At 39.0% G+C, this 13,342-nt stretch overlaps 1 protein-coding gene across 28 annotated transcripts in view; it reads left to right on the forward strand.

Moving 5' to 3' along the window:
- PDE4DIP (phosphodiesterase 4D interacting protein) overlaps window positions 1-13,342 on the forward strand; it is a 206,059-nt gene that overhangs the window by 139,900 nt on the left and 52,817 nt on the right. For all 28 annotated transcript variants that reach the window (XM_064488900.1, XM_031457924.2, XM_064488894.1 and 25 more), the window contains 10 exons: window positions 39-131; window positions 272-484; window positions 1,512-1,670; window positions 2,586-2,699; window positions 2,891-3,028; window positions 4,116-4,295; window positions 5,184-5,378; window positions 7,765-7,932; window positions 8,106-8,187; window positions 11,554-11,645. In XM_064488900.1, coding sequence (XP_064344970.1) covers window positions 39-131; window positions 272-484; window positions 1,512-1,670; window positions 2,586-2,699; window positions 2,891-3,028; window positions 4,116-4,295; window positions 5,184-5,378; window positions 7,765-7,932; window positions 8,106-8,187; window positions 11,554-11,645 — 1,434 coding nt within the window. The remainder of the gene's footprint in view (window positions 1-38; window positions 132-271; window positions 485-1,511; window positions 1,671-2,585; window positions 2,700-2,890; window positions 3,029-4,115; window positions 4,296-5,183; window positions 5,379-7,764; window positions 7,933-8,105; window positions 8,188-11,553; window positions 11,646-13,342) is intronic.

Genomic DNA, 13,342 nt, shown 5'->3' on the forward strand with positions numbered 1-13,342 from the left:
TTTGCTAACATGTTTGGTATTCCTGCTTTCATTTTCAGACTGAGGAGTTGTACCAGGTGATTGAAGGTCAGAATGACACAATGGCAAAGCTTCGAGAGATGCTGCACCAGAGCCAGCTTGGACAACTGCATGTATGTGCGGGTCACGGCGGACAGGAGGCGTGAGCCCAGTTGAGAAAGTGCCGTTCCCGGGCACAGCCTTGGTTTTGTTGGTCTTCTCGGCAGCTCAGAGCTTGCCCTCTGTGTGATGATGACTTTCATTCTCTTTTCAGAACTCAGAGGGCACGTCCCCAGCTCAGCAGCAGGTGGCTCTGCTTGACCTTCAGAGCACTTTATTCTGCAGCCAACTTGAAATACAGAAGCTCCAGAGGATGGTGCGACAAAAAGAACGGCAACTGGCTGACGCCAAGCGATGTGTGCAGTTGGTAGAGGCCGCAGCCCAGGAGAGAGAACAGCAGAAGGAGGCCTCTTGGAAACATAACCAGGTAAATCATTAATCATATTGTGGTCCTAACTGCTGACTTTGCCCTGATAATAACTTTTTTTTTTCAAATAGAAGTATAGTTCATTTACAATGTTGTTTTAGTTTCTGGTGTACAGCGTAGTGGTTCAGTTATGCGTGTATATATAGGTACATATTCTTTTCCATATTCTTTTTCATTATGGCTTATTAAAAGCTATTGAATATAGTTCCCTGTGCTATACAATAGGGCCTTGTTTTTATCTATTTTATATATAGTATTGTGTATCTGCTAATCCCAGACTCCTAATTTATCCCTCCCCCACCCCAATAATAATTTTTTATAAGGATAGCTTGTGCTGATCCCTTTAGTCACTTAATCTAAGTAATTCAGTTCAACATTTGTTGCCCCCATACCATGTGCCAGATGTTGGGCTGTATTCTGGAAATACAAGAGTGAAAAAATCTCAGGCTCTTCTTCAGTTACTTGTAATACAGTATGAACAGAACTGCAGTGTGGTAAATACTGTAGAGGAGGTAGGCAGAGGGTTCCTAGAGGAACATATACAATGGGCTGAGGAAGAGAGTCAGGGAGGCTTCAGAAAGGAGGAGATACCTGAGATTATTCTTGAAGAGTGGGTAAAAGTCCGTGAGACAGAAAAGTGAAAAGAACAACCAAGGTCAGAGGAATGAAGTGCACAATTAGCCGTGTAGAGTAATATTGCATCCTTGAGCTTACTGTAAGTAAAGGATCCAGGTTTATGATGGAACAGAGTCCCTTTTAGTACTTACATAGATGTATCATTTTTAAACCGAAAATAAGCACTGAACTATAATATCAAACTTGCATCCTACCCCCATTCCCCAGCTCCCATAATTTCCCACATCCTATTTGATTCACGTGTAGTATTTCTCTAGTAATTTTAAGAATGGCACTTTTTGCTATTTTATTTTTTTTGTTCTGTATGCCTTGAAAGTTTTAAGGCCTCCATAGCTAATGACCACGTGAAAAGTTTTTAGATTGTCTGAAGAAGGGAATCTGTTTAATTCAGGAATTGCGAAAAGCCTTGCAGCAGCTACAAGCAGAATTACAGAATAAGAGCCAACAACTTCATACCCTGGAGGCTGAAAAATACAGTGAGATCAGAACCCAGGAGCAGCACATTCAGCACCTCAGCCACAGTCTGAGTCACAAAGAGCAGCTGCTTCAGGTGAGTCTGCAGAATGATCTCAACTGAAACTGGGCTTACAGGGCTCTGAAATGTAAGTTCGTATCATCACAGGATACTAGTCTACCTGTCTTGAGTGTCTGCTGCATGTGGAACATTGAGAGGTGGGAATCAGGAGGATTCAAAATAAATAGAAAGTACAACCCATGAACCAAGATGCTAACCAGCAAGTACAGGAAATAATAAATATAGACCTGAAAGACTTAAGCAATAAATACTCAGCAGTAGTTCCTAAGCAGCTCTGTGAGTCAAATACTATGTTATGTATGTGGAAGACGAGGGGAAGGTAGGATTATTGCTCCCACATACTAAGGTGAAGACCTTTGTGTAGAAATTTCCATGAAGTTTCTTAGATGATAAAGTGAAAGCTTTAGGGGAAGATGGAACACTAAAGAAGAGAGTGATCAGTTCTAACACCTACTCTAAGCTTTAGGGGAAGATGGAACACTAAAGAAGAGAGTGATCAGTTCTAACACCTACTCTAAGCTTTAGTCACATTGAATCCCTTATATTTTGCTGCGCATACAATTTTTTCATAGTCTGCAGATATTATGCATACGTTTTTTCCTCTAATAGAAATATCCCCACAGCCTCTTGGGAAACTCGTTAAGTCCTTTAAGACTCAGGGCAAACGTTAATCTCTTTTCTGAGGTCTTTAGCGACACCTTCAGGCAGAGTTAGACAATGCATCCTGTGTCCCCCTAGTAGCCAGCTACACGGGAAAATGTATGGGAATCAGAATAGTTAACAATTTATATTTCTTTTATTTCTGCTGAACTGTGTTCCCCTTGAGAATGACCGCATTTTGTTTTTTATCCTGAATCACTGACATTGCTAGGCAAAGTGTGGGAATTCAGTTAATACTGGATAAATGAAAATATTTTTTGGTCTCATTAGGAATTTCGGGAGCTCCTGCAGTATCGAGATAATTTGGACAGAACCCTTGAAGCAAATGAAATGTTGCTTGAGAAACTTCGGCAGCGAATACAAGATAGAGATGTTGCGCTCGAGGTATGTACCTTAGTTTTGCTCATGATGCTCTGGATTATTCCATCCACAGGGGGACTGAAGAAAGGTGTGTCTACTTAATTTGCTGCCTTTTGGGGTTGGTTTTCCATTCTTTTATATTTGGAATCTTACTGAATAAGAGTGATCAGAACAATGACTCTCACAGAGCTTTGGGATGCTTACTTTGCTTTCAGCGGGCTATAGATGAAAAGTTCTCCACTCTAGAAGAGAAAGAAAAAGAACTGCGTCAACTTCATCTTGCTGTAAGAGAGCGAGATCATGACTTAGAGAGACTGCGCGGTGTCCTCTCCGCTAATGAAGCTACCATGCAGGTAAGAGCAAAATCCTCTCCTACTCGGATTCTGAGCCCAAAACATCACCTCTTCCATTGTTTTCTGAAAACCAGGATCTTTGCTGTGTAAGGGAAAAAATACAAAAGCAAACAAAAATAGCAGTCGTTAGTTCCATCCTTATAGATTAGGGAGTGAGACATTTTAGCACTTCTACTATGAACTTTGTAGGGTGGGCGGTGAATAAATGATTTTTATACCTAGTTGTAATTTATTTCTAACCCTTGTCAATATCTCTATATGTTTATATAAACATTGCTTGTGTGCAAGTGTTTTATGGTGTTTTTCTCATTAATAGTATAGATGTGTTGGTGTGGGGCTGGCTACAATGAGAACACTTACTTGTCTTATTAATATTTATGCTGGGCTATTACTCTATATTTGTTTTAGCGCTTATATATCTAACCATCTGCCACTTAAAGAAGTTCTTTACTTTCTCTATAGCATAGTCTGTTTCCTCCAAAATACTTCATCTAGCACGTACATTTATCTCTATCCGAGCTAGATGAGAATAAAAAGCAGGCCATTATGTCATTCTAAGTGAACTAAGCCAGAAAGAGAAAGAAAAATACCATATGAGATCGCTCATATGTGGAATCTAAAAAACAAAAAGAAAAAAACAAAGCATAAATACAAAACAGAAATAGACTCATAGACATAGAATACAAACTTGTGGTTGCCAAGAGGGTGGAGGATGGGAAGGGATAGACGGGATTTTAAAATTGTAGACTAGATAAACAAGATTATACTGTATAGCACAGGGAAATATACACAAGATCTTATGGTAGCCCACAGAGAAAAAAATGTGACGATGAATATATATATGTTCATGTATAAATGAAAAATTGTGCTCTACACTGGAATTTGACACAACATTGTAAAATGATTATAAATCAATAAAAAAAAAAACAGGCCAGTATGGCACTGTTAGATTAGAGACTGAATTTTCTCCTTTTACAAAAGAAATTGATAGGTAATTTAGGAGCTAATTTGAAGGTGGATCAAGTTTCCTGTTTATCCCAAGGATAGGGTGCCCTTCGACTTACAATTGCTTTCTTTGTGACGGTAGAGTATGGAGAGTCTCCTGAGGGCCAAAGGCCTGGAAGTGGAGCAGTTATCTGCTACCTGTCAGAACCTCCAATGGCTGAAAGAAGAAATGGAAACCAAATTTAGCCATTGGCAGAAGGAACAAGAAAGCGTCGTTCAGCAGTTACAGACATCTCTGCATGACAGGAACAAAGAAGTGGAGGCAAGACTTTAGTTAACTTAAAAGCAGTTGGTTTAGTGATGACCTGATCTGTCTTGGATTGGGAGTCTGGAAGTCTGGGAGGCCAGGGACTCCAAGTCTTTAATTCCCTTCTGTCCCCGGGCAAGTTATTGGCTTTCACTGGGACTTTTTTCCCTATACCTATGGACTCCAGGGGACAGTTGCCTTTCTTAAAGAAGTTATGTGAGAGTTAATGAGATCTAGAAAGCGCACCCACAGCACGGTAACTAACGTTCCTTGTGGTGCTTGTTGCTGTGTCACGCAGTGTTTTAAGAACTTAATGGATATTAATTCGTTGAATCCTCCTAACTCTGAGGTACATGCTATTATTTCTCTCTTACAGACAAGGAAACAGACTTCTGAGGTGAAGTAACTTGTCCAAAGTGACGTAGCTCATAAGTGGCAGAGCCAGTGTGCAGCCCAGGCAGTGGGGCTCCACAGCTGTAACCACTGTGCGCTCCCTCCCAGCCCGGGAGTGGGAACTGCAGCACCATGCTGATAAACGTAGTCATCGTTACTCTTCAGCTTTCCATTTTGTGTTCCCCCTAAAGAGTTACACTGGGGAGGACATAGATGAAATAAATGAGTTGAGCACCCGTGTAGCCTCATCTAATGTTAATTGTTACGTACCCTAGGCATGTAGGGAAAGTTGCCTTTCTAAGTAATTTTCTGTATTGTCGGTGTTTGTATTTATAGTCGTCTGTGTGCCAGGACCGTGCTAGATCTGGGGAAACAAAAATGAATGAAATACCATCCTTGCTCTCCAGAATCTCACAGCTCTCTCTTCTACGATAGATTCTCTTAAGCCCTTTGACATGCAAGTAGAGGGAATTTTCTCCTCCAAAACTTATACTGTCCCTTCTGTGTTAGGATCTTAGTGCAACACTGCTCTGCAAACTTGGACCAGGGCAGAGTGAAATAGCTGAGGAGCTGTGCCAGCGTCTGCAGCGAAAGGAAAGGATGCTGCAGGACCTTCTGAGTGACCGAAACAAACAGGCGGTGGAATATGAAATGGAGATTCAGGGCCTGCTTCAGTCCATGAGCACCAGGGAGCAGGAGAGCCAAGTAAGGACTAACGCACGGGCCAGACAAGTATCACTTTGTGCGTTACGGTCAGTGGGCAGGAAGCGTTTGAACCTCATGATGTGTATATTTCTGTCATTTTACAGTCCATTCTGTTCATTTTTTTCCTTCTCTCTATTAACTAGACTACAGTTTACGTCAGTCATCAAAGTGTAAAATATTTCTGGAACACTTTGCATTTGGAAGGGTGCCCAAGCAATACACATGCCCACCCATTAACTTCGTTATGCACATTTTCTTTTCCTCAACGTTTTGATAATTTTGACAGAAAAGAATATGGGGTTGTGGAATGTTTGGATTTTGATTCTAAATTATCAAGACTTGAGTGATATTTTGTGTTTCTAGCTAGAATATGGGAAAACTTTTTCTCTTAATTCATGTAAAATCTGAGTTATCTTAAGGGAAGCAAAAAGTTGTGTTTTTTCAAAGCTCATGATGAGAATAAATAATCTCGTAATAATATAGGATATAGTAATCTCAAAATAATGGTACACAAGTATTTTAAAAGTAAATTCTTAATTTACCCTCACTTCCAAGTATTTTTCTCCTAAAGGCTAGACAGTGGTATAGTTGACTTGTGCCACATTTCGGGGGCCAGTCACTCAGAATTCCCCCTACTCAGTCCTCAGAGGGAACAAGATTCTTATCATTTGCCTGCTACTTGAAAATAATGTTCTGTAATGCTTCCCTATATTATGGAAGGCCCACTGAAGTCAATACACATTCTGTTAGAAACATGCTGCCTTGTGCTGCAGAAACTGCTTCTGGAATAGACCTCATGAAATCATCATGAATTATTTAAGTCTTTGGCAAGAGGCTAACAAGTCTTTTTTTGAGTTTTCTTTTTCACCCGTTGTAACTTCAAAGAGTTAGTCGTATTACACTTAATATACCACTGGTGGTAAAATAGTGGAACCTAGGAAATGACTGAAATTGCAAAAGATTTTCAACTCAAGAAGAAGAGTAATAGTTGTATTCTTCTAGATCTGCTTCTCAAATTTTTGTGTGCAGAAGAATCGCTTGAACAGCTTTTTAAAAACAGATTCCCAAGCTCACCCCCAGAGGCAGAAATTAAGAGGTAGAGAGGCTGGACTCAAGCACCATCCAGATGATGGTGAGGCTGTGGGTCCGGGAACCACACTCGGAGGAGCAGTGCTAAAACCACCACTAGAAAAGAACACCACGCTGGGTAGACCCTAGGTATGACACAAGACATCTTGTGTATTATTTACTCTGCTTCTTCCCATAGTAATGTCCACAGCGTTTTTTTTTTTAAGGCAAATTAATAATGTACTGTTACCTCTAAGATGGTTATGTCCAAATCCTGAATTTTACATACTGAAACTGGAAGGTGGGTCTTTTATTTCCCTTAGCAGCTGAGCTCTTGTGATTTCTGATTTAAATCAGTAGTAATTCTCTCTGGAGACAGTTGATGCTATAATGTAGCTAATGTATTCATCTTATACCCTCAGTGATTTTAGCCTTAGTTTATCTTTTCTAGATTTTCTGATTAAATGCAGAGTTTCTATGTGGTAATGGTCACAAAAAATGTTCTAGATCTTTTCCTTATTTTGCCATCATCCGTCTTAAAAAACTGTGGGATTTGAAATGAAATAAACTGGGTTTGGTGATTTGGAGGTTCAGATTCTCCTGATCATGTAGTCTGATAAAATGTTTTTATGTAATTGATTCATTCAATAAATATGTATCTAGTGTCTAAGCATCAAGTGCCTACTGTGTATCAAACACTGTTCTGGGTGCTTGGAATTCAGCACTGAACAAAACATCACAGTACTTGCCCTCAGAAAACTTACATTCAGTTCAGGGAGAGAGAGATAGAGAATAAACAGGTGTGTTGATTACTGGTAAGTGCACTGTAAAAAAATTTAGCATGACAAGGGGAAGTGGGAGTAGAGAAAAGATTCCTGTTCTAGATAGGATATGCAGAAAAGACTAATCTGATAAACTGACATTTGGCAAAGACCTAAAGGGGGCAAACCTAACAAATGTTTGGGCAGAAAACATCCAGGCCAAAGGTACATGGATCCCAGAGTAAAGGAAGACATCTGTTCCCCGATTCAAACCAGAATCTTAATACTTTAGCCTGATACTTACAAGCAGAACCAATTTTAGATTACTTTATCTGTAATATACATGTTATATTCCCATTTTTTCCAATATTCTGCCTATGAGAGACTTTCTTTCCACTCACCGACTATGTTTTTTCCTGTCAAGTGAAAGCAAGGAAACTATTTCTTAGGGCCCTACTGGCTTTTCTTAAATGGTTGGCTTTTAACAAATGCCATCAGAACACAAATTTTGTTCTGTTAGAATATCTCTCTAATGTTATATATGATTTCCTTCCTAGGCTGCTGCAGAAAAGATGGTACAAGCCCTAATGGAAAGAAATTCAGAATTACAGGCCTTGCGCCAGTACTTAGGAGGGAAGGATTTCATGGTGTCCCAAGCATTCGACTCTAACCGACCAGCTGAAGTCACCTCCATCAGCCCCCATCTTGGAGAGCAGACTGATCGAGTGAGAACTATAGACTTGGGTAGATGTTTATGCCAACTGCATGTTCTTTTTTACATCTGAGGCATAAGTGTGATAATTTTACTACCAAGTTGTTTGAGAAACATTCCAAGTCCTAGTCATTGTGATTGTGGTTTCTGCATCTTCCTAAATCCCCTGACTCTTCCAATTTTTAGGGTTCAATGCACATACCCTCCAGAGATGATAGCACTTCACTGACTGCCAGAGGGGATACCAGCATACCCAGGTCCTCACTGGGTAAGTATCATATTTCTTTTCATTAGAGAACGTTCTCTATTTCCTTCCTGTAATTCTCTGTTGGTAGGATTGGCCAAGACTCTCTTTCTCCCCTTGCCTTAATGGAAAAAATAAGTTTAGATTTCACTGAAAGGCTAAAGACATGTATGTTCTAGGAAGAACTGATCTTGAATTAAAGCTATTGCTTTGGCTACATGATTTGACCCGGGGAAGCTGCATTCTAATTCTTCTTTTCAGATAGCTTTGCAGGGATTCAGAAATGCAGGAGGTAGTATTTCCTAACCTACGCAGCAGGACCATGGGGCTGACACCTCCTCCTGGGTATCTTTTAAGCAGGCTGAGGCTACTCACTGTAATGTGACATAACCTGCGTTCGAGCGTCGGGAGGGGTAGGCAGTGTACAGTGAGTCATTTGTCCACCTCGTCCAAGAGATGGTAGTAGGCCTTGGACTCCCCAAGAACAACCAAATTCTGTGCACAGTGGGAGCAAACTCCAATGGGTGCTTTGGATTGGAGTCTTTGACTTTCACAGATCAAAAGGTTGGGATCTAGGGAAGCTTCAAAAACTTACCCAGTGAGTTCCAGAAGTAGGGGCTCACCATGATTAATGCAGAGGAGAGTATTGTGCTATGTTGTGGACTTGGAGAATTAACCTATGATTTTTTTTTAATGATTTTAAGAATGTAACAACTTTGTGTCTGTGTTACAGTGTAGGGCACTATGGAATTCTGTAGGTGAGTCATGCAAGTATAGTCATTTTTTAGTGGGAAACTTCATGCCTCTCGAAGAGTAAAGAATGCTGGATTTGTTTAATTTACTCCTTATTTACCTTTTTTTAAAAAGCACCATTCCTAATCTTTTATTTTGAAAACTTCAAACGTATAGAAAAGTGGCAAAAATACTACAGTGAATACCCATACACACTTTTATTAAGACTCACCAGTTGTTAACATTTTGCCACTTTTGCATTATTTCTTGCATGTGCAACACACACACACACACACACACACAGATATCATGTTTTTTTTTGGACCATTTAAAAATTACTTACAGACATGATACTTCATCCCTTAACATTTCATCATGTGTTTCCTAAGACAGGGGTATTCATCTAGCTAGCTACGATGTAATTATCACACTCAGGAAATTTAGCTGTAATATAGTCCTAGTATTAAAATACAGTCTATATTCAGAGTTGCCACTGTCCCAGTAATGTTCTTGACAGCTGGTTGCTTTCCCTCAGGGATCAGGCATTGCATCTCCTTGTCGTGGTTCTTTAGTCTCCTTTAATGTAGAACAATTTTCTAGCCTTTTTTTTTTTGTCTTTTTTGACATTGGTATTTTTTAAAACTCCGGGCCAGCTAATGGCCGTCCGTCTGGCTCTGACTGTTTCCTCATGGTTAGATTCAAGTTAGACATATTTGGCAAGAATATTACACGGATGATGTCTTCCTCAGGGCATCACGTCAGGAGCACGTGGTGTCAGGTTTATTATTCTTGGTAATACTAAGTTTTGTCATCTGGTTAGGGTTGTGTCTGCCAGGTCTCTCCACTATAAAGGCTCATTTTCCCCTTTGTGATTAATAACTGATCTGCCGGCAAAGACCTTGAGCTGTGGACAGTTCTGCTTTCCCACAGTCATTCATCTAGTGGTTTCAGCATTCTTTGAGCTTGCTTGAACCAACTATTACATTGGTAGTTTAAAAAAGTGATTTTCTATTTCTAAAACTTCTTTATTAGTGTGTGTTCTTTTCTAAAGGAGACATGCCCTTTCTCTATCCTTCCTACTCCATTTGTTTATATATGCCAGTATGGACTAATGGGTTTTTAAAAATCATTTTATTATCCATTTCTGTCATTATTCCATTTGAGGACCGAGTTATCCCAGATTTGGCCAATTGGAGCCCCTTGAAGCTGTTCCTTTGTCCTTTCACTATCTCCCCATCAGTTTTTGAGCACTTCTCCACCTTCTGGCACAGTAAGGTGTTCGTGGTCACCTTTTACTTTGCCTGCCTCAGCCCTGAAATTTTCCATTACTTCAAGTTTCCTTTTAGTGGCTCATGGCATTTGTATACTAATATCTGAGTGTAAGATGGGTTCATAGCTACAGGTTTGTCATTTGCTTCTAGGCCCTTTTACGTGAACAGGGCTGAGGATGTTTATATGTCTCCATTTGATACTGATTCCTCTAATTCCAGTGTAACAGCATAAGTTCTTTCTCCTCTTTTTTCCTATTTGTATCTGCCTTCTCCCAACATTGAGAAACCTTATTACCTATAACATCACCATATTTATACATTTGCACAAAACACAAAAAATATTTCAGAGTTGTTACTTGAATACCACTATCAACATTAAGTCTTTTAAATAATGTTTAAAATTTACTTCTTTTTATCCTTAGAATATTTCCTACTGAGGATGCACAGTTAGAATACTGATTTCATTCCTCAGTGTCTGATTCAGTGGCATCACTCCCAGGGCAGTTTGTTCCTGGAAAAACTGAGCTTTTCAATTTTTGTTTTTGAAAATACAGCTGATACAGATTAAAAGAATGTTTTCTGTGGTTCTATTCTTATTAGAGGTTTGTTTTAAAAGCAAATGAAAATCTACAGAAAAGAAATGAGAAGATACCTTTGAAAAAGAATACTGAGTTCAAAAATTATTTGGAGATACACATATTTATTTTAATTATCTGCTGGATAGTTATCCATTTGCTATTTAGATTCATTTACTTATGTTAGCATTTGATTTTAGGCTTTTTCTTCCTCCTTGTTGAATAACTTTACACATTAATTATAAAACATTAACATGCTTCAGAGCTCAAAAGTATAGAAACGTATACTCCAAAGTCCCATCTACTTCCTTTCCTTCTAATTTCTTTCCTGTTTCCCTGAAGGCAAGCAGTTTCATTTTTGAGTTATCCTTCCTGTGTTTCTTTTTGCAGAAATAAGCAGACAGAGTCACCCTGTGTGTATATGAGATGTGTGTATTCTTGCTTCCCCCTTTTCCTAATGTGAAACACATTGCACTAGATGTATTCTTTTGTACCCAGCTTGTTGTACTTAATGATAAATCTTGGAAATCACTCCACATCAGTTCATAAAGATACTCCTCGCACTTAATTACAGCTCTATGTAGTACATCATCATGTGGATATACTCTGCTTTGTTCAGTTTTTTTTCTTTAATAGACATGTAGGTTGATTGCAGTATTTTGCTATTACAAATAATGCTTCAAAGAACCACTTATGCATATATATTTTGTTGTTGTTGAATTGTGTCTTAGAGTAAATTACTCAGAAACAAGGCAGCAGAAATCACATTAGGTTAATACTGATTAAAATTAGCACTATATATTCATTTTTAGGAGACTTGGATACAATTGCAGGGCTGGAAAAAGAACTGAGCAATGCCAAAGAGGAACTGGAGCTCATGGCAAAAAAAGAGAGAGAAAGTCGGGTGAGTTTTCTAGTCAAGTCTAATTTCTAAATTCCTATTTTTTAAGAAAATAGTTTATATTTAAAAGAGTAAAATTCTCCAAGTATAATATCTGGGTCCAAATGCAAGTTGGGTCGTTTTTTCTTTCTGAAGAAAAATAGAAATTGCTGTATTTATACATTATGTCACCAAGATGCTCTTGTTTTTAATAAATGGGGACCATTAAAACTTTCCAAGTGTTGAAAAAACACAGCTTTCTTTGCCCATTGCTAAATGTAATAAAATAATTATAAAGGACTTGTGAAAAAATGAAGTGTTATGTAATTGTTGCTTAGAATTATGACATTAGATCCATGAAATTAGCTTTAGAACATGGAACAAGAGAAATTTGAGAAGATGCATAATGTTTATTGAGAACTTGCTACATGCAGTGCACTCTGCTGGGTGCTTAAATTAGCACTAGTATAACTCTGCAAAGTAAGTGGCATTGGCCCTATTTTATAGATGAGGAAGCTGAAACACTGATTTTTTTTTTAATATGTAGCTGGGGAATAGTTATACAAGTAAAAAATGCTGAAGCTAAGACTTTAGTCACTTAGACTCAAGTCTTTAGTGACTCAAAATACTTCCCTAAGAAGTCATTTCTTGGTGCAGATAATTTTCCCCATTCTTATGCTCTTATTTCTAGCAATAGAGTTTTCATCAGTTTTTTTTTTGAAGAGGCCTCTCCGCCTTACAGAACCCTTGCCCCTTCTGCCTCCTTACACAGCTAGCTTATGTCCAGCTATGATGTAGGAGAAGCATTTGGGCCACCATGCAGAGTTCCAGACTAAAACCACAAGCCTTCATGCTGCCGTGGCCTCTATTGTAGGTCAGCCAGTGTCCTGGGCTCCTCAGCTAAGTCTAGCTGGCCGGTCTCTGTAGCTCCACAGTCTTGTTCCAGCTCTGCCACGGTTGGGTCTGTACAATAAAGGCTGTGTTCATATTTGTAATGAAACTATCTTACTGTCCCTCTTAATCTCTCTTTTCATTACCATGTTTCTCCCTACAAACAGACTCATGTCATATGACTCAAGTTTTGAGGATAGGAAATCGTGTGACCTTTAAAATCCTCTGGTTCCCCTCCTCTTATTTGGTTCTACCCTTGCCATTATGTCAGATATTTCAGTTTCCACATGCTGTTCCTGTTTATCTCAATGGACTCAGTTAAGAGTAGTGTTCCTCTTGGTTCTCTCCTGTTTTCAGGATCACAGAATTAGAATGACGATAAATGGATGTTTTGAAAAATATTGTTTAAAAGAAAAAATGGCTATATTGAGCGAGCTGTATTCAGCTGTATTGCACAGCCTTATGTGTTCTTAATCAGCTACAATTTCTCAGTGCAGTGTCATACATGTTCATCTTTACATGCCCTCTAGTAATAGGACTTTACCAACAGCCATGTAGAATCTCCCAGGTTTTTAAATACCCCCCCACCCTCTTGAGACAATAGTAGTGGTGGTAGTAATAGTTATCATTCTTTGATTGCCTGCCACATGCCACGCACCTTAAATACATTTTCTCTATTCTGACGTAGCCCTGAAAGGTAGCTATTATTCCCATTTTACGACTGAGGAAACTGAAGCTCAGTTTAAATGCCTTGTCAGGGAGATTATGCCAAGACTTAAAACCCAGGTCTGTCTAACTGCAGACCTTCACCAGGCTGCAATAATGGTTTT

The sequence above is a fragment of the Camelus dromedarius genome, chromosome 9 (genome assembly GCF_036321535.1).
Source record: "Camelus dromedarius isolate mCamDro1 chromosome 9, mCamDro1.pat, whole genome shotgun sequence".
Classification (NCBI taxonomy): Eukaryota; Metazoa; Chordata; class Mammalia; order Artiodactyla; family Camelidae; genus Camelus; species Camelus dromedarius.